The 24,641-nt window shown below is 38.3% G+C and overlaps 1 protein-coding gene across 1 annotated transcript; it reads right to left on the bottom strand.

The window, feature by feature from the left end:
• Positions 1–47: 47 nt before the first annotated feature.
• Dnah3 (dynein, axonemal, heavy chain 3) lies at positions 48–23,882 on the bottom strand. Its single transcript, XM_008199000.3, has 22 exons — positions 23,598–23,882; positions 23,211–23,553; positions 21,723–23,165; positions 21,485–21,669; positions 18,718–19,558; positions 18,494–18,671; positions 17,980–18,444; positions 17,795–17,926; positions 14,188–15,286; positions 12,189–12,988; positions 11,603–12,142; positions 9,152–9,364; positions 7,580–9,109; positions 4,460–5,430; positions 3,233–3,914; positions 2,033–3,182; positions 1,737–1,987; positions 1,467–1,624; positions 1,250–1,409; positions 1,011–1,199; positions 540–959; positions 48–366 (listed from the first exon to the last, which is right to left on the bottom strand). Exons 1-22 carry the CDS (start codon positions 23,794–23,796, stop codon positions 70–72), a joined length of 12,246 nt encoding a protein of 4,081 aa, XP_008197222.2. The 5' UTR covers positions 23,797–23,882; the 3' UTR covers positions 48–69.
• Between the last annotated feature and the right edge of the window lie 759 nt (positions 23,883–24,641).

The following is a 24,641-nucleotide window of genomic DNA, read 5'->3' as shown; positions in this document are numbered from 1 at the left end:
CCAGAAAAAAAATCGATTGATTGTCAAAATGTTTGCAAAAAAACACATTTTGTTTAAATTTTATTAAAATTAATCATCGAGTTGACATAAAGCGGCCACTCCTCGATTAATCCAGTGCCGTTCTGGCTTATCCGAATCAAAAGTCATGTACATGACGAAGTTTGTGGAATGTCCAGTCGTTGATAGCACGCCTCGCCGTGCTGATGTTTTATAAACCGGGCAATTGTAACACGGCACCGGTTTATACTCGTCTTTTACGTTCGGTTTTAGCCAAATAATCGGTATAGCATCAAAAAGAATTTTCGGAAATGATTCATTCAACTTTAGTAACTTGCGGTCCCATCGGGCCCCTTCGAGGAACAAGCCCTGAAAATTCTCACAATATTAGAAATTGTGAACAAGACAACAAAAACCCTCGACCTGAAACCCTACTTACATCAAACAAAATACTAAATTCCTCAATTTCCCTAACTTGCTGCTTGTGATAATAATAACACTAATATAAAAAAATATATAACAAAAAATAAAAAGACAGTCACCTTGCAATGGACCCCAATTTCGGGCACACTTTGTGCCTCCTTTTCAAATTTGGTGACGTAAAATTCGAAGTGAATCAAATCGATCGGTAGTTTGCGTTTGCGCGAAAAATTCTGTAAAACCCCCGTGAGGAAACTCTGCGTGAAATAAAATCCCGACAACCAGAAGACATCAGGCGGTCCTTGCTCGATCCAATCTTGGAAAAATTTCAATCTTTGGATCAGATCCAAGATATAAGAGCCCAGCGGTTTGAGACTCGGGTAACTCTTATTGGCCCACGCTGTCGGTACTTTACCCACTTTCAACGAATTACAAACTTCCTCCAATTCGCCCGACATTACAACCAATCCCTTAACAGCTTTGATCATAAAACTGAGAGTGCGTTTAACCACTTCCACCAATCGGTTAAACCGGATCAGTTCCTGATTGGTGTTAACAATTCGGTTAGTGCCAACTTCATACAATTAAATTACCTGGCGTAAAACCGTATTCATTGAGTTGCTATACATTACTGGATATTTATTACTGACAACTTCAATGTCGTATAAAGGCGGCATTTTACTCAAAATATCATTTGCTAAGTCGATTAGAACGTCCTGTCCTTCGTCATCAGCGCCCCCTGCCGTTATGTGCGTCTGTGTGAGTAAAACCCCGTTCAGTAACTACAAGTACCAACATGAAAAAATGAAATCACCACAAAAACAAATTATACGATAAGAGTTTCTTGATTATCTTTCGTAATGTCGGCATTTTCGTGCAAACCGAACACTTCCGGTTGTGGCGTAATCGGAAGTGTCTTGATATAACTTAAACAACCCTCATAGGAAGTGTCCACAGGCACGTAATAAAGGCCACTTGGCGAAAACGCATACCTGGAAAATTTTTTTGTCAATTTTCGGTTTTTCCCCCAATAACAAGAACCGAATTACAAGGGTTTGGTTATAACCTCCGGTGTGTAAAATATGGATAAGAGAGAGTTCAACAATCTTCTGTCCTTGTCGTCGGTTACACGGCCGCCATAGTTACACTCTCCGGCAAGATACGTCAATGCGTCAAACGGAACATCTTTATAATCCGTCAAAAACATCTGAAATTGATTTTAGTTTTAATTTGAAACAAACAAAACTACAAAAAAAAACAAAAATTCAAAAAAAATTGTGTCAAGGTTCCTAAATTTTGTATATATTCAAAAATTTTACCTGCAACTGTAAGACACAAATCGTCAAATCTGATTCGTTAAACTCATACGGGATGTTCCATCCCAGGGGTCCAAATTTTCGCCTTTCTTGGACAATACCATGAAAGAAACACAGCGAGAACAACATAACTTGGAAACTCCTCCAATTTTCAACAGAATCGTAAAAAGTTGAATCCGAAATCGGATCCGACATGTACGACCTTAACAGATTCTGTCTTAAACCTTTGGGCGCCTCATTCGTCATCTTCACCCCTAAACAAAGCAATAACCTTGCCTCCGCCATTTTGTCGCACTTACCATTCTGCAAAATGGCCACCGGAAACGCATTACTCGGGTAACTCGTCAACCACAAGCGAAAATCTGGATGTGCAACTTCCGGTATTATAACTTCATCACAAATTCGGTCCAATTCTCGCATCCAACTCGCTGCTAAATGACAATTTTGCAAAACAACCCATTGACCTGTTTCCAAGCCTTTGGTGATCATGTTAGCCGCGATGGGTCCTTGACCTTGACCCAACGAAATCGTCATAAGATCAGTCTTCTGGATGCCTTTATCGGCCGCAAATCGGACCAATCCGGCCATTGGATCCGATCCAGGACTCAGGACGAACACCAATGGCGAGCAAGGATTACTGTCATTGTACGACTCTTCAAGGTTAAATTGGGGCGGTTCTAAGTAACGCGGTCCCATCTCCTCGACAATGTACGATTGGACGGCCGGCACGATCTTATCGGGGCGGAGACAACGCAAGGCGACCAATCGCGTTAAACCACGTAGCGAGTCGAAGGGAGGGGGGCACGGGACTTCGTTCGGATTGGTCACGTCGTAGAACGCCTTCCACTTGTCCAAGTCGCGCTCGAAGTTGTCCTTGAAGCCTTCAAGGCCTTTCAGGTGACTGGCACGCACGATTTCCGACCAGGATTTTTCCGATAGCCATTCGGGGGCCGGGTTTGGGAAGGGATTTTCGAGGGAAACGCCACCTGTTAGTAAAAAGTTCCAAGTTTCTTCGTCGATTAGTTGTTTCGAACGTAGGATTCCCACGGTTAAGACGAGGGAAAAAATTAACTTGTCCTTTTCGAAAAGTGAGCGACAGACGTTCCTGTAGATGCTGTTGGTGAAGTGGTCGTTCAAATAACCGAGGCGGAGCTCCAAAGCTGGGGATTTTTCGCTGTTGGTGATCGACTGGTTGTACAAATTTATAAACCAAGTCATTGAGTACTGATACATGGGGTCAATGTTCGCCAAATCAGAGATGCAGAAAAATAGAACAGATGAGTGTTTGGAAACTGGAACGTATAAATTACGGGCGTTGTCGATTTCTTTTTCGGTCACTTGGGCCAGTTTTTGCTTCTCTTGAATCTCCTCAGATAGTACTTTACTTGAAGAAAGTATCTTAATAGCGGTTTCGTCCTCCAGGATATTGCCTTCGCTTGTTGAAAGTACCTGGAGGTCAAATCTTAAGTTAGAACTTCTACCTGACATAATCTACAAACTTCAAGGATCTTATCTTCAATCTCCTTCAACATCTTCTTGTTGTTGGCACTTTCCACAATCATGGAATTCTTCTTCTCCTCCAATTCCGGTCGTTCCCTAGCGACCACAATCCCCAACAACTGGTCTTGTAACCCTTGACTGGTCAACATGAAGTTGACCAAGGTCACTTTGACCGCAATTTCGGGCAAATAATGCGGGTTTCGTAACCTTGTCGTGATATAAAAGCGGAAATCCATCGAGTACTCCAACAAGTTATCACCAAGTTTCAAGTACCAGATGCCTTGCTGTTTAAATATGTTTTTTACAAGGATTGGATCCAAAGCAGCATCGATTTCTTCCATCACATTTTCAAGGATTACAGGAGTTCCGAAAGTGATGGCGTGTTCTAAAACTCGGACGTAGTTCGCATCGGTTAGTTTAATCACTTGGAGTTTGTTGTGTTTTTCGAAATTTTTCACCCATTTATTGGCCTGGCCTTGAGGGTCGATCATGAGCGGCCATCGACGGGCTTTGGTGGAGATGATTCCATTTTCAATGCTGTAGTTGTCGACTGGAAGACCAGCAATGTTCCAGGTGCGGATATCGAGGGGATCACCCATTGTTGCAACGAGGGAGAAGTTCTCCGAACAGGGGATTCCCAGTTGGAGGCAGAACTCGTTCCAGTCGCGGATTAGTTCGTTTCTGGGAAGGGGAAAAGATTCCAGGAAATGAAAAAACTATAGTTCCATAAACTTGGTCACAATGCCACGTTTGGGAAAGTTTTATCTTCTCATTTTTTTTTTAATAAAAAAGCTATAATCGCTAGTTGCGGATTAATTCAGAAAATTCTAGAAAATGGAATATCTATTGTTCCATAAATTTAGTCTCAATTCTGCCATCAAGATAGTTTTATCTTCTCAATTTTTTTTAATAAAAATGGGTTAGAATCTTTAGACGCTGTTGAATTCGTTTTTGGAAAGGTTGAAGAGGTTCCAGAAAATGGAAAAAATATTGTTCCATAAACTTGGTCAGAATTTAACGATTAAGAAAGTCTTATCTTCTCAACTTTTTTTTTCAAAAGAAAGCTAGAATCGTTAGTCGAGGATTAATTAATTTCTGGGGAGGGAAAAAGGGTTCCAGAAAATGGAAAATCTATTGTTCCATAAATATAGTCACGATCCAACGATTGAGATGGTTTTATCTTCTCAATTTTTTTTCATAGAAAAAAGCTATAATCGGCAACTTACCTGAAATCGACCGTAAAGGCGCCCAAATAGGCCACAGCCCCCGCTGATAGAATCACATCGCCTATAACATTCCCCAACAAACCTCCCAAATCCTTGGCCGTTTGTGACCATCGACTCTTCTCGCCCCCCAAACCCCCGATCAATTTTTCAGCCCGGTCCAGCTTTTGCGAACAAATCTCAATCTGGTCTTCCAACTCTTTCTTCTTCTTAGTTTCGGCAGCAAACTCATCATTCAGCGCTTGCAACTTATCTGTAACTTCCTGAAGTTGTGCCCTTTTCTCATTCAACGTATCCATTTGAGCAGCCAGTTCAGCTTCAGCTTCGGCCAAAGCTGCTTTCTTCGGAGCCACAATTTTGATAACTCTGTCGTAAACCTCCATCGCTCTCACCCATTTACACAAACCTTCACAAGCAGTTGAGACTGTTTTAATGCGTTCGGGGTTAAATTCCCGATCTGGCATATAACGGTCCCGGATTTTTTTCATCACACTTGCCGGTATATTATCCTTATCGTAGGTTTTCAAACTTTCGAGAAACTTCATATCTCCGAGAAGCTTCACCGAAGGTCCCCAATAATCCTCGACCATTCTCCCCGTTGTCAGGTCGGGTTTTCGGTCAGGTTTGATCTGTTTCATGACACAGACGGCCTCCAAGACCAGTTTAACTCCAGAAGGAGGATTTTTCATCGATTTTACTAAAGTGATATCGTTGTTAGTGAGCGTGTTGAGGGCTTTTATGGCCGCTTCAAGGGCTGGAATTGCCTCAGATAAGTCGGATTCGCAATCGTCTTTGATGGCTTGAGCCGCAGCTGCTGCCTCATTGGCTAGGGCTTCATCTGCACCAACAATTTCCTTTTTTTTCTCGACAATAACAGTGTCTTGCTCAATTTTGATCATCAGTTTTTCCGTCACGGCAGACGCTACGATCAACTTTGGTTGCAAATCGTGCAACTCGTCTTGCATCAAACCCACCTGGAAAATTTGCAAAAATCACTCTCCTAACACGCAATTTTTAAGTTGAAATAAATTTGTTTTCTTCAGAATGGAAATATTTGTGACCTTTCTTTTTCTAAATTTCTAAATTTTCTTCGATAAATAAAATATTTTTTTCAAATTTTTCAATAGTATTTAGTGCGAAATCATTACATCCAAATTTTTAATTTCATTGTTATTTTATTTTACATCTAAAGCTTTTTTGTTTATCAGGCTTCAAGTGCTTCAGTTTTTTAGTTTCTTAATTTTCCCATGGTATTTAATATTATTCATTTCTTCATTTTTTCAGTTTTTCGTTCTTTTATTGTCTTATCTTATAAATATTCTTATTTTGCAGTTTCGTTGTTTTGAATTATCATTTTTAAGTCACTTTAGATCTACAGAATTTTTATCTTACTATTCTTTAGTTTTTTGAATTTCTTTTTTCCAGTTTTAATGTTCTATAGTTTTTTCAGTTTCTTAGTTTTTCAGTGACTTTAATTCTTCAGAGTCTTTAATTCTTCAGAACTTCTGTCTCAATATTATTTATAGTTTTTTGTGTTTTTAGTTTATCAGTGTGAAAGTTCTTTTGTACGTGTTTGAACTTTGAATTTTTGAAAATATGGAGTCTTACGACCGGTTTACAGAAGCGTCATTAATTTAATCTGCAGTTAACCAATTTAATTGGTCTATTCGCGTTGTTAACTTTTAACAACGAATTAAATTTTAACAGAGCTTTCTAATTCTATATTAAATTATGTTTTAATTTTATAAAATTTTTGTATCTTATGACATTTTTGTATCAGCTTTGATTTTAGAATAAAAAAATATTTACGTAGAAGTGTCAAAAATGCAGTGTTAGCCGATTATTGTTAATTTTGATTTTAAAAATTATTTATTATAATTATTATACTTGTAATTATTAATTTTTAAATAATTAAAGTGAAAGTTCTAGAATTATTGGTATTTGTGTAATATTTTTTTAAACTGTTTTTTTTGTTAAAATAATTAAATTATTAATTTTTGAAAATCGACACTGTAAATTTTAATTAGTAGTGAAAGTCCTACTTTTCTAGGATTCTTACTTTTTGTGTAATAAATTTAAGAAAAGTGTGTTTTCGTCAGAAAAGTAAAATTATTTCAAAAACCAAATAAAATCGACCATTTTATTTCCACCTGAGGCGAAATCCAGTTCTGTGAGAAAGACCAGCCCTATAACTGGTTTGACTGTTATCTTATTTGTCCTACGAATGAGTAATTGACCAATAAAAACATAAAAATCACCTCCTACTTGTTTATCTGGTGCACAAAAAATTGCAAGACGATTGAAGCGTTTGTCATTGGATATCGGGTGGGAGACTGCACTCCCAACTGTTTAACGGACCAATCACAAGGCGATTAAAACTGAGCAAGAAACTGTTGCTTGATTATTTTGTAAATGTCGGCCAAACCGTCTAGAATTTCGCTGTTTTCTAAGAAAGTTTCAAGTTTTCTGTTATACTTGGGGTCAGAAATCGTTGATAAATTGTGTATAAATTTGTTTTTGATAAAGATTGATTCTCGCAATTATTTCGTGTTCAAACTCAAACATTTCGCAAGTTTTTCAGCAAAAACTCAATTGTTTCGCTAGATTTTCTCACAAAACTCAAAAATTTACCAAATTAAGTAAAAACTCTTTATATTTTTATAACAATTAACTTGGGCATTTGAATTTATGAGTTATATTTTTATTAAGATGATTTAATGATCTTTGAGAAGCAAAAACAAAAAATTGGGCGTTCCATTTAACTTTTTCAACTTATTCAACTTTTAACAAACTTCCAATTTTTTATATTCTCCGGTCTTTCAATCTCATAGTCTCTCAGTGTTTCAATTTTATGTTTTTAAAATTATTTTTAATTATTTATCTATTATTTATTTTTAAATTTATTCTTAATATTTCACCTTTTTAGTTTCTTAATTTTATATTTTTCATATTAGTTTCCTAAATTTTTCAGTTTTTAGTTGTTTCACTGTCTTATAACTTCAGTTTTTCAATTTATCGCTCTTTCAGTAACTTAGACCAACAAAATTTTAATCATACGGTTTTTAAAAAAATTTTAAATTTTTTTAGCTGTTCTTTTTCTAAGTGTATTGTTGATGTTATTACCTGTCCGGCTGCAAAGTCAAGTTTTTCCAACCCCGTCTCGTATCGATTTTTCTGCGTCGTGATCTGATCCACTTTCAAAAAATAAAAACTCTTAAAAGTTTGAATCAATTCGAGATAGGAAGTTGGTGTAACGTAAGTTCGCCTTTTCTGCTCCCTGTAGAACAAATCCGACGATTTACTCACAGTGGTGTGAAAATGCTGACAAATGCGGACACACACATCCACCGTATTCGCATCCAAATCAGTCTGACTCAAAAACATATAAGCGACACGTTCAAGTGCATCCTCTGGCCATTTTTGGAACCAATCAATCGTACAACAATTAATCAAAGACGGAAACATCCGACACCTCACCCGAAACGAATCCCCAATCGGACTCATACACAACGCCACGTGCAAATTATGCTTAACCCTTTCAATAAAAAAATTATAAAGTGCCAACGGAGTCAAATCGATTTTTTTGCCCGACTCTCGAGCCGCATTCTGCATCCGTTCCAAAATTTCGGCCTTTTCATCGGGCGCATACAAATTGGGAACATCGGCAGTGTTCAGAACAGTGTTCACGTCTTCGATGAACATCTCGTCGGCGATTTGCGTATCGCCGAAGATGAAAACAATGGGCTTGCCGTCACAGCCCGCTTTCAGGAGCAGTTTTTTCAAATCTTCGCGCCATTCGTAGATGCCGTACGTTCGGGTGATCTCGATCTCGTAGGTGTTTTGCTCGGCTATCGCCGCCGCTAAGCGGGCGGAGCTATGCCGGCCGGACCCGCCCATCCCCACCAACAGCACGTTGCCATTGGGCTGGGTCAGGACACGTGACACGCGCGAAACGTGCTCAATGGCGAACTTAAACATCACCAAATTCATAGGCGACTTTGATATCAAGTTGTACTCGCTCAGGTAGTAGTTCATTTTTTCGGTCAAATCGTCCAAGTCGAGGATTTCGTCGTAGAATTTCGGCTCAGCATCGGGCTCGATATAATTACCGTAGAATAAATTACGTATGTGACTCGGGTTGAGTGTTTCACCTTCTGGCACCAAAATCTCGCAAACCTTATCCATATGTTGCCGGAAGTTTTGATAACAGGAGTTTTTAACAATGTCAAAGAGTAACAATCGGTCGTTTTCGTCAATAAGTCGGTCATGGAAGACGCGATAACACTCATGGATCCACAACCGGATGAACTTTTCCGGTTCTTGCATCCGGTTCGGTGGCACCAACATCACCCCGTTGATAACACGTGAGAAATCACGCAGGGAAAAAGTATAGTGACTTTTGGCAGGTGTTGGTAAAAATTGCAAAATCGCCTGCTTGTAAACATCCATGGTCGCACCCACGCACCATTTATGGAGCCTTGCCACAGGCTCTTCATAACCTTTGGCAAAATGCCAGTCTAAAATCGTCGTGAAAATTTTCGAAAGTGTGTTGTCGTCAAACGAATCAATTGCGATAATTTGCATATGTCGCAAAAAACGGTCGGTGACCTCGTTGCGCCCCCCACCAGGTGGGCCCATTGCACCTATAAAATTCTAGAGAGGTGTGTCACTTCGCCCAATCACGTCCAGACTTACAATATCGACCAATTGCAAAACGGTGGTGTCTTTATCGAACCAATGACCATGGTCCAACCATTGTCTGAGGAGTTCAACGGGGGGCTGCGCCCCCCAACATTCCTTCTGGGGCATTCCGACGTCGTCCACAAACAGGATGCACGTTTTGCCCATCGATGGGCCATAAACACCACGGCGACGTTTGTCAAGCTTGGACATTACCATTTCTTGGGTCTAAGAAAAAAATGACACAAGATTAATGTTAACACCATGATATTTCTACTGAAGGTGCTATAAATTGTGTAACTCCTGTGTTATATAGCAATGAAAATAAAGCCAGAAAAGCTGAGTATATATATGATTTAGAATTATAAAAAAGTAAAAGAAAAACACCCCGGTTAACTACATATTTTATTATAAAAAGGTAGAACGTCGATCTAAAATTCTACTACTCAGAAAATTTTAGGAAAAAATTCAAAATTTTAAATTTCGTAAAAAGCGAATAACAAACACAAATTATAGAGCTTTTCACGTCACGTATTTCTATTTACGCAATCTGTTTTGTTCTTATGCATTAATCTTATTGTGATTAATCGATCTACTTATACGTGTTTATCTAGACGGCCATTATGTGACAAATAAATTATGACAAGAAATGGTGGATGCGCCGGGACAATTTTGTTCTTGTCTCAATTACGGCTAAACTATTTAAAAAAGTGGAACTATTTTGGTTCTTACGCATGCAAAATAATCTGGAAAATCGATTGGTGTTGAGAAAAGTGTCAAATTCCCAATAGTTTTTTAGTTATGAATTTTTTTAAATTTTACCAATTTTTGCATTTAGCAGCAATTTGCTCGAAAACTATTAGTCGGGGAACAATAATCTTTTTTGAAAAAAATAGATAATGCAAAGAGCTTTCCAACAATAATACACTTCATGAAGTTATCTCTTGTAGTTCCGGAGCTATTGCTCGAGAAATGTTCCGGGTACCCAAAATCGACAAAAATTGCGACAAAAATTTAAAAACTCAAACATCAAAAAATCGAACATTTGGACTTTTTGTGGACTTTTAACAACTTTAGAGAGTTGTTAAGACATGTAGAAGTCCATAAAAATTTGTTGGAGTTAGTTTAAAAAAAATTTTTTGTCTCTTTGAAGGTAAGTGTATTTATTATTCAGGAAATTTGAGCAAAAAATTGAAAATTTTAAATTGCGTGAAAAGTTGGTATAATACAGAAAATGAACCGCTGAATCCAATAGAACAAACCGCATTGCTCTACGACTTTTAGTTTTCGAGTTATGAATTTTTTTAATGAATAAAATTTTTCACAATGACAAATGGCTACCCTAAATTTAGGCAAAAAATTTTTAATTTTTTATTCTTGTGAAAAAATGATATAATATGTAAAATGAGCCGTAGAATTCAATGGAACAAACCGCAATGCTCTACGACTTTTAGTTTTTTTTTTATAAATTTTTTTAATGAAAAACTTTAATCGCCTCTGTAGCCGGAACCGTTGCCCGGAGCGGCTCCGGGTTTGGTCGAAAAAATAGATAAAATTAAGCGCTATCAGATGGTTTTTTGTTCGTTGCTCTAAGTCTTACAGTTTCCGAGAAAAACGCAAAAAAAGGTTTCCATTTTCACTTTTTTTCAATTTTCAATCGCCAATTACGGCGAAACTATTAAAGATATCGAAAAACGGAACAATGGAGGATAACCGGAATAAAAAACTCTACAAAATGGCATAGGACTCAAGGCGATATCTCGCAAAAAAATTTTCAATTTTCAAACGCCGATTACGGCCAAACTAAAAGAGCTAGAAGAAAACGGTTTGTTCCATCGTAAAGAGCACATCAAAAGCTATAAGATAGAATAGGTTTCATTTGATTTTGAGACACTTTAAAATTTGACCAATTTTAAAGGGGGGGTGTTAACTTTTTTTAAATTTTTTTTATTTTCTCATTTACGGCTAAACTATTCTAAAAAGTGAAACTGTTTTGATCCTGACCTATGCAAAATGATCCGGGGAATCGATTGGTATCAAACAAATTGCAAAATTCCCAATAGTTTTTTAGTTATGAATTTTTTAAAATTGTACCAATTTTTGCATTTATCTGCAATTTGCTTAAAAAATGTTAGTCGGAGAACAATAATTTTTTTTGAAAAAAATAGATAATTCAAAGAGCTTTCCAACGATAATAAACTTCATGGGGTTATCTCTGATAGTTCCGAAGCTATTGCTCAACAAATGTTCCGGGTACCCAAAATCGAAAAAAATTGCGACGAAAATTGAAAAAATCAAACATCAAAAAATCGAACATATGGCCTTTTTTAAGACTTTTAACATCTTGAATGGGTTGTAAAGGCATATAAAAGCCCATAAAACTATGCTAGAACGAATTTAAAAAAATAAATTTTTGCACTTTTTCAAAAGTACACAAGTTTCTTGAGCAATTTAATGGGTACTTACCATCATGGACGTGGTCCTAGCACTGAAATTAACCACATTGGGCAAAAACTTGTCCTTCGAGAGCCCAACTAGATGGTCCAGAACCACGGCAGTTTTCCCAGTACCAGTAGGCCCAACGAAAAGTACCGGAATCTTATTAGCTTGATACAACTTTAAAAAAAATCGCTGACAACACGACTGATTCGTTTGAATTATCAGTTCCGAAGGCTTGGCATTAGCTGGGATTTGCTGTATTTTATCGACAGTATCCAGCCAACTGATCCACGTCCCATTATTACGTTTATCGTAAATCCAATCGAAAACAACAGCTCTTTCGGGAAAAATTTGTGCTTTACTCAGTTTATACGACTTAGGTTTGGGGTAAATCTTCGAATCACCGTTCAGTACTTTACGAAAGAAAACATCAAAGGTTTGTTGGCCTTCGAGGGTTAGAGTTGAACCCAAGCCCCAGACTAGACAGAAGAGGAAAACACACTGGAGCCAGACGGTACTGACTTGCTGTTCCCCAGCCAACATGCAGGTGAACAAACGGGTGAAGCTCTGGAATTTGAGTTGGTACCAATGATTGGCTTGACTATTAACTCACGTAAAAGAGATGCGTTTCCGAAGTTTCAACAAACATGCGACATTTGTGCTTAATATGGTCAAAGCAAGCCGGTACCAACCATTCAATCAAATCCACCAGAATCTCCAACTGTTCTGGAAGTAGTAACTTATCCAGCGTTGTCATGTACGAGTCCATCAATGGGCGCCAACCCAGCAAGTACGGCTCCATGTAGATCATCCCACAGCGTGACACCGTCGCCGGAGAGGCTTGCTCCAAGTCAGCCGGTTCAAAAATCAAGTTCATTTGAACAGACATTTGGATGATTTCCCCCGACATCAGGCACAACTTTTTGTTATCATCCAGCACAGTGTTCATATTTTCGATCCAAACGGCGTCAACAGGCCCATCAAACAGAATCCATTTCCTGTCCTTAGTCGCACTATTCGCAAATTCGCGGAACGTATTCGCTAAAACGCCGTCCGACCATTCGTGCGACGCTGGATCGAACTGACCGTACAATTGTCCCATGGTGATCGCCTTCGGATTAATAATCCGGTAAATGACCCGATTTTCACGCAGATTGGCTCTTGGGTCCGTCGCCAGAACACCTAAACCTTCGGCAAGGCTTTGGTAGGCGCTGGTTTTTCCACCCATTGGGCGGCCGACAATCATCAAACCATGACGTACCAAAATCATTTCGTAAATTTGCATGCACTTATCGACGAACCATGGTGTTGGTTGTAGGTTTTTCTTCTTGATTTCTTGGATGAGAGAGTCGATGAGTTCCTGGCGTTCGAATTTTGGGATTTCGACGCCGGGGAACAAGTCGGAGAATATACCTAGGGGGAGGTTTTGTATAATTTTTGACTACAATCAAATTTTAGCAAAGAAAGGAAGGAAGGAAGGAAGAAGGGAGGGAAGGAAAGAAGGAATGGAAGAAGGAAGAAAGTGAAGAAGGAAGGAAAGAAGGAGGAAAGGAAGAAAGGAAGGAAAAAAAGAAAGAATTAAAGAAGGAAGGAAGGAAGGAAGCAAGGAAGGAAGGAAGGAAGGAAGAAAGGAAGGAACTAAGGAAGGAAGGAAGGAAGGAAGGAAGGGAGGAAAGAAGGAAGGAAGGATTGAAGGAAGGAAGGGATGAAAAAAGGAAGGAAGGAAGGAAGGAGGGCAGGGAGGAAGGAAGGAAGGAAGGAAGGCAGGCAGGAAGGAAAGCAGGAAAGTAGGCAGGAAGAAAAGAAGGAAGGAAGAAACAAGGGAAGGAAGGAAGGAAGGTAAACAGGAAGGAAGGCAGGCAGGAAAGAAGGCAGGAAAGCAGGCAGGAAGAAAAGAAGGGAGGAAGGAAGGAAGGCAGGGGGGAAGGAAGGGAGGAAGGAAGGAAAGAAGAAAGAAATGGAGGAAGGAAGGAAGGAAGGAAGGAAGGATGGAAAGGATGAAAGAAGGAAGGAAGGAAGGAAGGAAGGCAGGGAGGAAGGCAGGAAGAAAGGAAGGAAGGAAGGCAGGCAGGACGGAAAGCAGGAAAGAAAGCAGGAAGGAAAGAAGGAAGGAAGAAACAAAGGAAGGAAGGAAGGAAGGTAAACAGGAAGGAAGGCAGGCAGGAAAGAAGGCAGGAAGGCAGGCAGGAAGGAAAGAAGGAAGGAAGGAAGGAAGGAAGGCAGGAGGGAAGGAAGGGAGAAAGGAAGGAAAAAAGAAAGAAAGGGAGGAAGGAAGGAAGGAAAGAAAAGAGGAAGGAAAAAAGAAAGGGAAGAAAAGGAAGGAAAGGAAGGAAAAGAAGGAAAGGAAGAAAAGGAAGAAAGGTAGGAAGAAAGGAAGGAAGGAAGGAAGGAAGAAAGGAAGGTTGGAAGAAAGGAAGGAAGGAAGGAAGGAAGAAAGGTAGGTTGGAAGGAAGGAAGGAAAAAAGAAAGAAAGAAAAAATGAAGGAAAGGAAAGAAAGGAAGAAAAAGAAGAAAGGAAGGAAGGAAAGGAAGAAAAGGAAAGAAAGAACGAAGAGAATTTTATTTCAATAAATATAAATTTTAATAAATAAATAAATATAAAACAAATATACCTTCGAAAAGCGGAACATCTTGGGCTAGAAATTTGGGCAAATTAACATCGATAATTGCTCTGAGAACCAACTGAGCCTCGGAAGTTTTGGGGTATGCACGTTTCAAAGCCCCAGCTGCCAGTAACACCGACTTTACGGCCCTCATTCCGTAATCGTAGTGATTTTGTGAAGACAACTGTTCCGAACACAATTTATAAGTGTGGACGATTTTCTGTGACAGACTGGAAGCCTCAACAAAACCGTACGAATACAAGGAGATTTCACCAATCATTGCATAATCAGGCACCATCATTGCAACAGTTCGGAACAAAACTTTCAAATTATCTGGAAGTTCCTGCCGTCCGGCATAACCCGGATTCATTGTTATGAAGACAGTACAAGTCGGATTCAACGTAATTTCAGTTCCTTCAAAAACAAATTTCTTCAATTTTGCAGCAACTGCCATCTGGATGCTTAAAATTTGCTGGGCCACCACTGACAACACCTCCAACTCAATTCGATTGAACTCGTCAAAGCACGCCCAGGCCCCTGCCTGTGCCAACCCTTTGAAAAACTTCCCCAAAGCTTTGTAATCCAGACCGTCTGAACAGTTAAAAACTACACATTTTTTGGCTACAGCTTTGGCTAGATCTTTGCAAGTTTCGGTTTTTCCTGTTCCTGCTGGTCCTTCTGGGGCTCCGCCTAGGTTGAGTTTGAGGGCCCCCATGAGGGTGCGGTAGCAGCGGTCGGTTAAGGGTGTTGCCACTAACCGTCCGGTGTTTCCGAGGTATTCAAAACCGTATAAAACCTCCGTTGTGATCATTGCAACCGTTACGATGGCGTCATGCCAGTAGTAGCGAAGTTGTGATATCCAGTTGAAATCGCTGATTTGGGTGACTTTGAGGTCGTGGAGTTTCTTGACGATGTCGCGTCCGTGGACGTCGATTACGATGAGGGCTTCCACGGTGACTTGGGTGCCGGGATGGAGGCGGCCTTGGATCATGCGAACGCTGGTCTCGATTTGTTTGGTGCAGAGGTAGATTTGGTCGTTGAGGGTGTTGTCGATTATGGATTGGGTGACGTCGGTGGTCCATTGGATGCAATTGCAACACTGGACAATCTAATAATAATGACAATCGTCATTTTTTTCATAATTAAAATTTTAAGCAAAAAATTCGAAATTTTAAATCTCGTAAAAAGCTGGTATAATACCGAAAATGAGCCGCTGAATTCACTGGGACAAACCGTTTTGCTCTACGACTTTTAGTTTTTGAGTTATGAATTTTTTTTGTTGAATAAAATTTTCCACCATCGGAAATGCTTATCTTAATTTTTAGCAAAAAAGTTTAACAATTTAGCTCTTGCTAAATGCTGGTATAATAGAGAAAATGAACCGCTGAATCCAATGGAACAAACCGCATTGCTCTACGACTTTTAGTTTTCGAGTTATGAATTTTTTTAATGAATAAAATTTTTCAGTATGAAAAATGGCTACCCTAAATTTAGGCAAAAATTTTAAAATTTTTAATTCTTGTAAAAAATTGATATAATATGTAAAATGAGTCGTAGAATTCAACCGAATAAACCGCAATGCTCTACGACTTTTAGTTTTTTTTTTATGAATTTTTTTAGTGAAAAACTTTGATCGCCTCTGTAGCCGGAACCGTTGCCCGGAGCGGCTCCGGGTTTAGACGAAAAAATAGACAAAATTAAGCACTATCAGATGGTTTTTTGTTCGTTGCTCTAAGTCTTACAGTTTCCGAGAAAAACGCCAAAAAAGGTTTCCATTTTCACTTTTTTTTAATTTTCAATCGCCAATTACGGCGAAACTATTAAAGATATCGAGAAACAGAAAAATCTAGGATAATCGGAATAAAAAACTCTACAAAATGGCATAGGACTCAAGGCGATATCTCTCAAAAAATTTTTCAATTTTCAAACGCCGATTACGGCCAAACTAAAAGAGCTAGAAGAAAACGGTTTGTTCGATCGTAAAGAGCACATCAAAATCTATAAGATGGAATAGGTTTCATTTGATTTTGAGACACTTTAAAAATTGACCGATTTTAAGGGGGAGGTGTTAACTTTTTTTTAGTTTTTTTTATTTTCTCATTTACGGCTAAACTATTGCAAAAAGTGAAACTGTTTTGATCCATACCTATGCAAAATGATCCGGGGAATCGATTGGCATCGAGAAAATTGTCAAATTCTCAATAGTTCTTTAGTTATGAATTTTTTAAAATTTTACCAATTTTTGCATTTAGCAGCAATTTGCTCGAAAACTATTAGTCGGAGAACAATAATCTTTTTTGAAAAAAATAGATAATTTAAAGAGCTTTCCAACGATAATACACTTCATAGGGTTATCTCTAATAGTTCCGGAGCTATTGCTCGAGAAATGTTCCGGGTACCCAAAACCGACAAAAACTGCGACGAAAATTGGAAAAATCAAACATCAAAAAATCGAACATTTGGACTTTTTGTGGACTTTTAACAACTTTAGTGGGTTGTTAAGACATGTAGAAGTCCATAAAAATTTGCTGGAGTTAGTTTAAAAAAAAAATTTTTTTCACTTCTTTGAAGGTATTACTCAGGAAATTTGAGCAAAATAATTGAAAATTTTAAATTTCGTGAAAAGTTGGTATCATGCAGAAAATGAGCCGCTAAATTTACTGGAACAAACCGTTTTGCTCTACGACTTTTAGTTTTCGAGTTACGATTTTTTTTATTGTAACACTTTAAACGCTTCTGTAGCCGGAACAAAATTATAAAAGCGAATAACAAACACAAATTATAGAGCATTTCACGTCACGTCTTTCTATTTCCGCGATCTGTTTTGTTCGTATTCATTAATCTTCTTGCAATTAATCGATCTGCATATACGTGTGTATCTAGGCGGCCATTATGTGGCAAATAAATTACGACAAGAAATGGTGGATGCGCCGGGACAATTTTGTTCTTGTCTCAATTGCGGCTAAACTATTCGAAAAAATTGAACTATTTTTATCCTTACCTATGCAAAATGATCCGGGGAATCGATTGGCATCGAGAAAATTGCCAAATTCCCAATAGATTTTTAGTTATGAATTTTTTAAAATTTTACCTATTTTTGCTTTCATGTGCAATTTTCTCGAAAACTATTAGTCGGAGAACAATAGTCTTTTTTAAAAAAAATTGATAACGAAAAAGCTTTCCAACGATAATAAACTTCATAGGGTTATCTCTAATAGTTCCAGAGTTATTGCTTGATAAATGATCCAGGTGCCGGAAATCGCCCAAAATCGCGACAAATATTAGAAAATCAAACAAAAAAAAATCGAACATTTGGGCTTTTTTTGGACTTTTAACAACTCAAGTAAGTTGTAAAAGTCTAAAAAAGTCCGTAAAATTTTACTGAAGTAAGTTAAAAAATATATTTTTGTTTCATTTTATTGAAAGTAGCCTTCTTGACCATTAAAAGTTTAAGCAAAAAAATTCCAAATTTAAAATTGCGTGAAAAAGCTGGTATAACACGTAGATTGAATCGCAGAATTCACTGAAACCGACCGTTCTGCTCTTTCAAATTTAATTTTTGAGTTAAATTTTCAATTTTTATATGTTTGTATTGGACCTATGGTATAATTAATACCTGTCCTGGCCAGTGGTGTATCCAATCGATTCTATTGGCCGTAGCTGCAGCAGTCAAAGACTCAGTCATGATGTCCTTCAATGACTGTATCATCATACTTTCGACTTGTACTAACCATTTTTCAACCATACCCTTTAAAAAATCCATGCAAACTTGTCGCAACTCAAATATAACCCTTGACTTACCTTTGCCTCAGCTGGGATAATTTTCCCGCTGAACGGCACAATCTCATGCTCCACACTCAACATACCAACAATTTCTTCTTCATCAGTAAAATCCAGCATATTTATACCTTCAAAACACTTCTTCAAGTGTGGCTGAACTCGGTATGGATCCTTGGTTTCGGAAAGAATTTCCAAAAGTTCATCGTTCGATAAAAAGAAAAATCGTGGAAAGAACAGTCGTTTCTTTTCGAGATAATCATTAAGGCCTTTTTGAATATCGTCCAAAAGACGATTATTGTCCCTAAGAGAAGTCAGCATGTTTTTGTAATCAGTAGCAGCCAAAACTTTCGGATGCTTTGTGGTGTTGTGTTGAATCGCACGCCAGACTTTATCCACTTGTTTGAAATTTCGGGCTTCGGTCGGCATTTGCCTCATTATATCCTCACTGCTGAAAATCGGCTCCAGATACATCCAAGTGCTCTGGCACTAAAAACTTAAGCTCATTTAATTTTTCTAAATTTTTTAGTTTTCTCACCATAAGCCAGGCTTCCAAAATATCTTGCATAGAAATCAATTTCTGCTCCCAGGCCTGCATTTCCGCCTCAAAGGGCTTCACATACGGCGACCCTCTCATAGTCTGAGCCTTGAGCAAATGATCGTCCATCAACAACTGTATTTCATCAACAGCCGTCAAAATATTAACCCCAGTTTCGCTAAAATCAACCATAAACGAAAAAAAATCACAATTAAATTTCGCACCGATAGGGAATTAATTCGAACTTAATATCAGCCCATTCTTCCTTCATCTTCTTCAGATTCTTCTCCAACTCGTACTCTTTTGTCGCCGAAGCGCTGATATCCTCCAACTGTGCCGCAAATTTCGGCAAACCGACCTCAATCATATCGTTCAGAGTCAGCTCCGGCGTGACCACAATTTCCGTGCCCACCAACTCACTAATGGCCTCCCAGTGCCTTTTCTGCAACCCTTTATTGCACACAGTTTGCAAAACTGGAAGAAACTGTCGGAACTTTTCAACTTTGGCCCGAACCATCTCGGCGATTCTCCTCGCCGCGGGATTGTCGTGAAAAGTCTTGGCCAATTTGTACAAAACCTTCCACGTGTTCTCCACGGCCTCGGAAACCGCCTCGGCGTCCAGGTCGGCAAACGGGCCATAATACCACGCATCGTACTGCACGTGGAACTCCAAAACCGTGTGCCAAAGCTTGTCGTAGGGCTCCACAACAGTTAGCATTTTCTGCAAGTTGAGGAACGCCGACGGATCGAAGTCGAGCAACTGTTCCTCTTCGTTGATCTGATCGGCTTCCTGCTTGTCTTCGTGCAGTTTCTGGACCAAGTCTTCGACCTGGGCGACGCATTCTTCCATTTCTTCCATTGTTAGGATCGGGGGGTCTTTTTTCTTGAAGGCGACCAACATTTTTTCGTGACGGAGCAGTTTGGCCTCGAAGATTGAGCGTTTGCTTTTGAGGAAGGCTTCCGCTTGTTCGCGCTTCATGTTGAGGCGTTGGAGGGCCAGCTCGATCACGTTCTCCATGTCTTTGGGCCAGAGGAAGACGCGAGCGTTGAGGGTGATGTCTTCGGCTACACAAAACAGTCAAATTCTGATACAAACAATTTTTTTATTCAATTTTGAGAGTTTTTTAATTTTTTTAACTGAAGGCCCTACAACTAAAAAAAAATATACGAATTTTTATACAAATCTCATGGCTGTGATAAAAACTATCTTACAGTGAAAATTTCAATTTTATTGGATCTTTTTTTTTCGAAAAAAAATTTTTTTTAGTATTTCAGTATTTTTTATTTTGAAAAAATTTCAAAAATTTTACAAAATTGACCCCTAAACCCTATACCGACAAAAAACTTGTAAATCATAAAAAATTCTGGGCAATGACGTAGTAAAACATAAGGCCACTGAAAAAGTAGTAATTGTCATTTGTAAATTATCATTAAAAAAAAATCGTAGTAGGCGATGGATTATCGCCTTCGATTTCGCCTTTATTTCAAAAGAAGCGCTAAATATTAGAAAACCTAGTGGAAAAAAGTTTGTTAAGTTATCTTGAATGGTTCTTAAATTATAAATTTTTTTGTTTGACATAAGTCACAAAAAACCTGTGTACAAGTTAAAATGTTTTTAGAATGTTTTATTGGCGAATCTATCGTTTAAAAAAAATAAAAAATCTAGATTTCTTGTACAGTTACTATTTACTTCAAGTTAACATTTATGGTCCTTCGAGCCGGATTGAAATTATTGGGCTATTATTTATGGTCCTTCGAGCCGGATTAAATCTACTAAACTAACATTTATGGTCCTTCGAGCCGGATCAAATCTACTGGATTGATATTTATGGTACTTTGAGCCGGATTGAAATTATTGGGCTATTATTTATGGTCCTTCGAGCCGGATTAAATCTACTAAACTAACATTTATGGTCCTTCGAGCCGGATCAAATCTACTGGATTGATATTTATGGTACTTTGAGCCGGATTGAAATTATTGGGCTATTATTTATGGTCCTTCGAGCCGGATTAAATCTACTAAACTAACATTTATGGTCCTTCGAGCCGGATCAAATCTACTGGATTGATATTTATGGTACTTTGAGCCGGATTGAAATTATTGGGCTATTATTTATGGTCCTTCGAGCCGGATTAAAACTGTTGGGTTATTATTTTTGGTCCTTCGAGCCGGATTAAATCTACTGGACTAACATTTATGGTCCTTCGAGCCGGATTAAATCTACTGGATTGATATTTATGGTCCTTTGAGCCGGATTGACATTATTGGGCTATTATTTATGGTCCTTCGAGACGAATTAAATCTACTAAACTAACATTTATGGTCCTTCGAGGCGAATTGAAACTGTTTGACTATTATTTATGGTCCTTCGAGACGAATTAAATCTACTAAACTAACATTTATAGTCCTTCAAACCGGATTAAAACTGTTGGGTTATTATTTTTGGTCCTTCGAGCCGGATTAAATCTACTGGACTAACATTTATAGTCCTTCAAGCTGGATTAAAATTATTGAACTATTATTTATGGTCCTTCGAGCCGGATTTAATTTATTTGACTAACAGCTTGCATAAGAAATTATGGAGCTTGCCCACGTCTTTGAATCATCTTGTATAAATGTTTACTTCCTGCAGCCTCTAGACACCAGCTTCGAATTTGAAACTTCTTAATGTCTTTAGTAAATTAGTAAACTAATCATAAAACTAATAAATTACCGCGTAAAACAAACAAATTTAAAGGTAATCAATGTATTATATTATAAAAAAATTTCTTGAACACCCAAGGTAAAAAACTGAATGTGAATGTTTTCAAATAAACAGCTACTTCGATTTTTTGAGATTTTTGCCATTAAGTCACTTAGAAATCCAAAATTTGGGAATAATAATTTCAAAAAAATTCGAGTCATTTAATACGTTTTATAATAAAAATTTCGTTTATCAAAAAATTGACAAAACTGGGAAAAAGTTGTTGGCAACTTGAAAGTGGACGTACATGTCAAGTGGGCGTGGTCCATCAAAAAATTGACATTTTCTGCAGTTTTCCTAATCTGTTCCCTCAAATTATACATCGTGACGTCACGACACTCCATGACGTAATTATACAAAGCCACCAATTCGGCAACAGTATCCGTTCCGACGCTAACTTTTTGTGACATTTCGTCAAAAATATCGCAAATTCTGTAAAACGAATCAAAAAAATAACCATCAAACGAACACTTAAAAAAAATTACTTTCGATTGTGGATGTGATTTTCGGCGATGAAATAATTAACTATGTAACTCCTGATATCGTCGACGATTTTATACAAGGTGTCGTTCAATTCGCCACATTCCAAACTAATAAAATTGAGCGGAATCGATCGTCGCAGGAAAATAATCTCTTTTTTCAGCTCTTCGTACTGTCGGATTTTTTTGGCAAAGTCTTTGAGAAACGGGAAAGGAATGACTTCGAAAAAGCTCAACATTTCTCGCTCGGCACTTCCATTCAAAATATAATAATACTGTTCATAATTTTGCAAATATTTCAAAGGCCCGATTAAATTAGTCTCAAACGAGGCCAAACCCCTCTCGTAAATTTCCCTGACTGGGATTTCCTCCCGGCTTACAGCAAATAAAAACGTTTCTTTTTTAGCAAACTCGGGAAACATTATATTTTCAATACGTGGAACTTTCCGCCCGACTTCTAACACCTTATCAAAGCAACGTTCCAGAAAATTCCTTATTTCGTCAAGCGGCGGTTGTAAAATAATTTTTTCCGTCCCTTCTTCCTCAATTCTAGGCGTCACTTTGATTATTGGTAAGTTAATCAGCGCCAAATCGTAATATTCCTCGCCGTAGTCATTACCGCCCTCGAATCGAATCAAGAAGGCCAGCAAGTGTCGTAATGACTTCATTACCAGCCTCCGCAACTGCATGGAAAGCAACCCGTTCACACAATCGAAAAAACGCTCGATTAAAACGGGCGAATCGGTCGCTTTCAGCGGTATATATTTGCGCCAGTGTGCTTTGTGCTTTAGGAAAATGTCGGCGCACGACGGCAGCCATGTTTTGACAAGCCGCATGCGCGACTCGTTGCATAGATCGTCGATTTGTTGCTCCAGTGTCGCCAATTCCAGGGGGAATCCCCCGATTTCCTCCAAACGGTCAGTTGGGAGAATCAACATGGCGTCGTAGTGACACTCCCACAAGTCCCTAACCTCCAAAACGACGATATTCCCGTTATAGAAGTGTTTTTCGATCAATTGTTGCGAAAGACAGTAGGTAGTGTGCCATGGAACGGGCGCCCGGACTGTCAAAATGGGATAATCCCGCTTAATCCTGGTGATCCTTAGGCGTTTCCGCTCTTTTGGGTCCTTCAGAATGTAGTCGAGTAAATTTTTGCGGATGAAACTGTCATAAAACTGGAGGATTTCTTTTTTATGGGTGGTGATCGTGGCGGCGTAGTCTTTCAAAAGTTTTAGTTTTGGCGGGATTTTTTTAATCGCTTCCGTGAGGTATTTCCGGTTATAGGGCGACAAATCCTGGGATTTAATCCCAAGAGTGAGATAGTAGATGTAGCGCTCTTCGTCATTCTCAGCCAGGGGTACCAACATGTCGGCTTCGGCCAACTTGATCAAGATTTTCTTCTGCTTGTCGGGGTCTTTCGGAAGAACGGCTTGAAGTTTCTTCAATTGTCTTCAAACTAGTTGAAGATAGTTTCCGAAAAATTGGTTTACTCACTTGGGATCACTTGGGATGTAGTCGATTTCACACCGTTCCAGTTTGCGTTTCATGGCGCGTTCTTTCTTCTTCACGCTTTCTTCGTCTTGCTTCAGTTGGCGATACTTACCGGTTAGTAGATCCACCAAGTTGACGATCCCGGGAACTTCGACAATTTTCTTCCTTTCTTCTTCCTCCCGTCTCACTCTTTCTTCTTCGTCTTTGATGTATTTGGGCTTGTAGGGGGGATAACACAAGCGGCCATCTTGTCCCACTGGGTTTTTTTCCGGATCGATTTTTTTCTTCTTGGGGAGGTGTAAAGTCGCGATTCGTAGTTTTTGGGCCGAGGGGGTGAAAGCCGCCCCTGGATTTTCAACAGTGACTTTTTTTCTATCACGTTGCACTTACCGATGGTTTCGCTAGGTTTGTAATACTGTTGGGAGAATTTTTCCGAAACGGTGTGAGTCCAGGATTGGGGTGCGATCAGGGGCGGGTATTTTGTGTCTTCTTTTATTCTTCGGATGAAATGGCACGGATTTTCCTCGTCGTCGGAGCCGATTTCCGGGAGAGGAGGGATTTCCGGCAATTCTTCGTAATCTTCAAACATTTTTATTTGAAATATTGATCAAACGTCAGGATTTGAAGCTGTTGTCTAGTTACCATGGCAATGGCTACAGGCTTTGTAACCTGACGAAAAAAATTGCACCAAACGGAAAAATCTTTTTTTTTTCAAAAAAAAATTCTTCTAATTTGAAATTTTTGTCTGATAAGTGATGACTACAAAAATGGGAATAGGTTTAACAACTTAGAGCAATAAAAGGCACCAGATGGAACAAGCTTTTATTCTATTTTTTTATTCTGCACTTGAAAAATTAAAAATATAGAGTTTTTTGGTACAATAATTGTATTTAAAGTTTAAGTTATAATCAAGTTATAATTGTATGTATGTTTATTTTTAAATGATCGTTTTGTATTTCATCTACCTTGTGTTTTTTTATTATTATTTTTTTATTTTTTTAGGAGTCTATCATTTTTTTTAATTACACGTCAAGATTTGAAGTTATTTTATGGCTACCATGGTAACAAATTTGCCAACTTAAACAACAAAAAGTACCAAACAAGCTTTAATTTTTCATCTTTTTTTGTTCTTCACTTTCATCTTTACTTGAAAAAAAAATGCGAAGATTTTTATTTGAGATGACAATGTTGTGCAAACAAATGTATAGATATGGAAATTGGAAATGGCTTGTCAGCCTTGAGAAATAAAAAACACTAAATTGAACAAATAAATTTTATTTAGTTTTTTGTTCATTTTTTTTAATTTCCCCACAATTTTTGCAATTTTTTCAAATTTTTTTTTGAGCATTGATTCAATATATGTCTGGTAACCATGGCAATGGCTACAGGCTTAGTAACTTGACAAAAAAATTTGCTCCAAACTTTTTCTTCAAA

The sequence above is a fragment of the Tribolium castaneum genome, chromosome 6 (genome assembly GCF_031307605.1).
Source record: "Tribolium castaneum strain GA2 chromosome 6, icTriCast1.1, whole genome shotgun sequence".
Taxonomy (NCBI): Eukaryota; Metazoa; Arthropoda; class Insecta; order Coleoptera; family Tenebrionidae; genus Tribolium; species Tribolium castaneum.
The sequence above is the reverse complement of the archived record's forward strand: the minus strand, read 5'-3'. Positions and strand labels throughout refer to the sequence as shown.

Bases quoted from the DNA above. Each gene is read 5' to 3' on its own strand.
- Dnah3 (XM_008199000.3), bottom strand. From the start codon at position 23,796: ATGTTTGAAGATTACGAAGAATTGCCGGAAATCCCTCCTCTCCCGGAA. The intron at 18,445-18,493 runs GTGAGAAAACTA...TTAAGTTTTTAG, and splicing joins TTTTGGAAGCCTGGCTTATG to TGCCAGAGCACTTGGATGTA. The intron at 960-1,010 runs GTAATTTAATTG...AACACCAATCAG, and splicing joins TGAATACGGTTTTACGCCAG to GAACTGATCCGGTTTAACCG.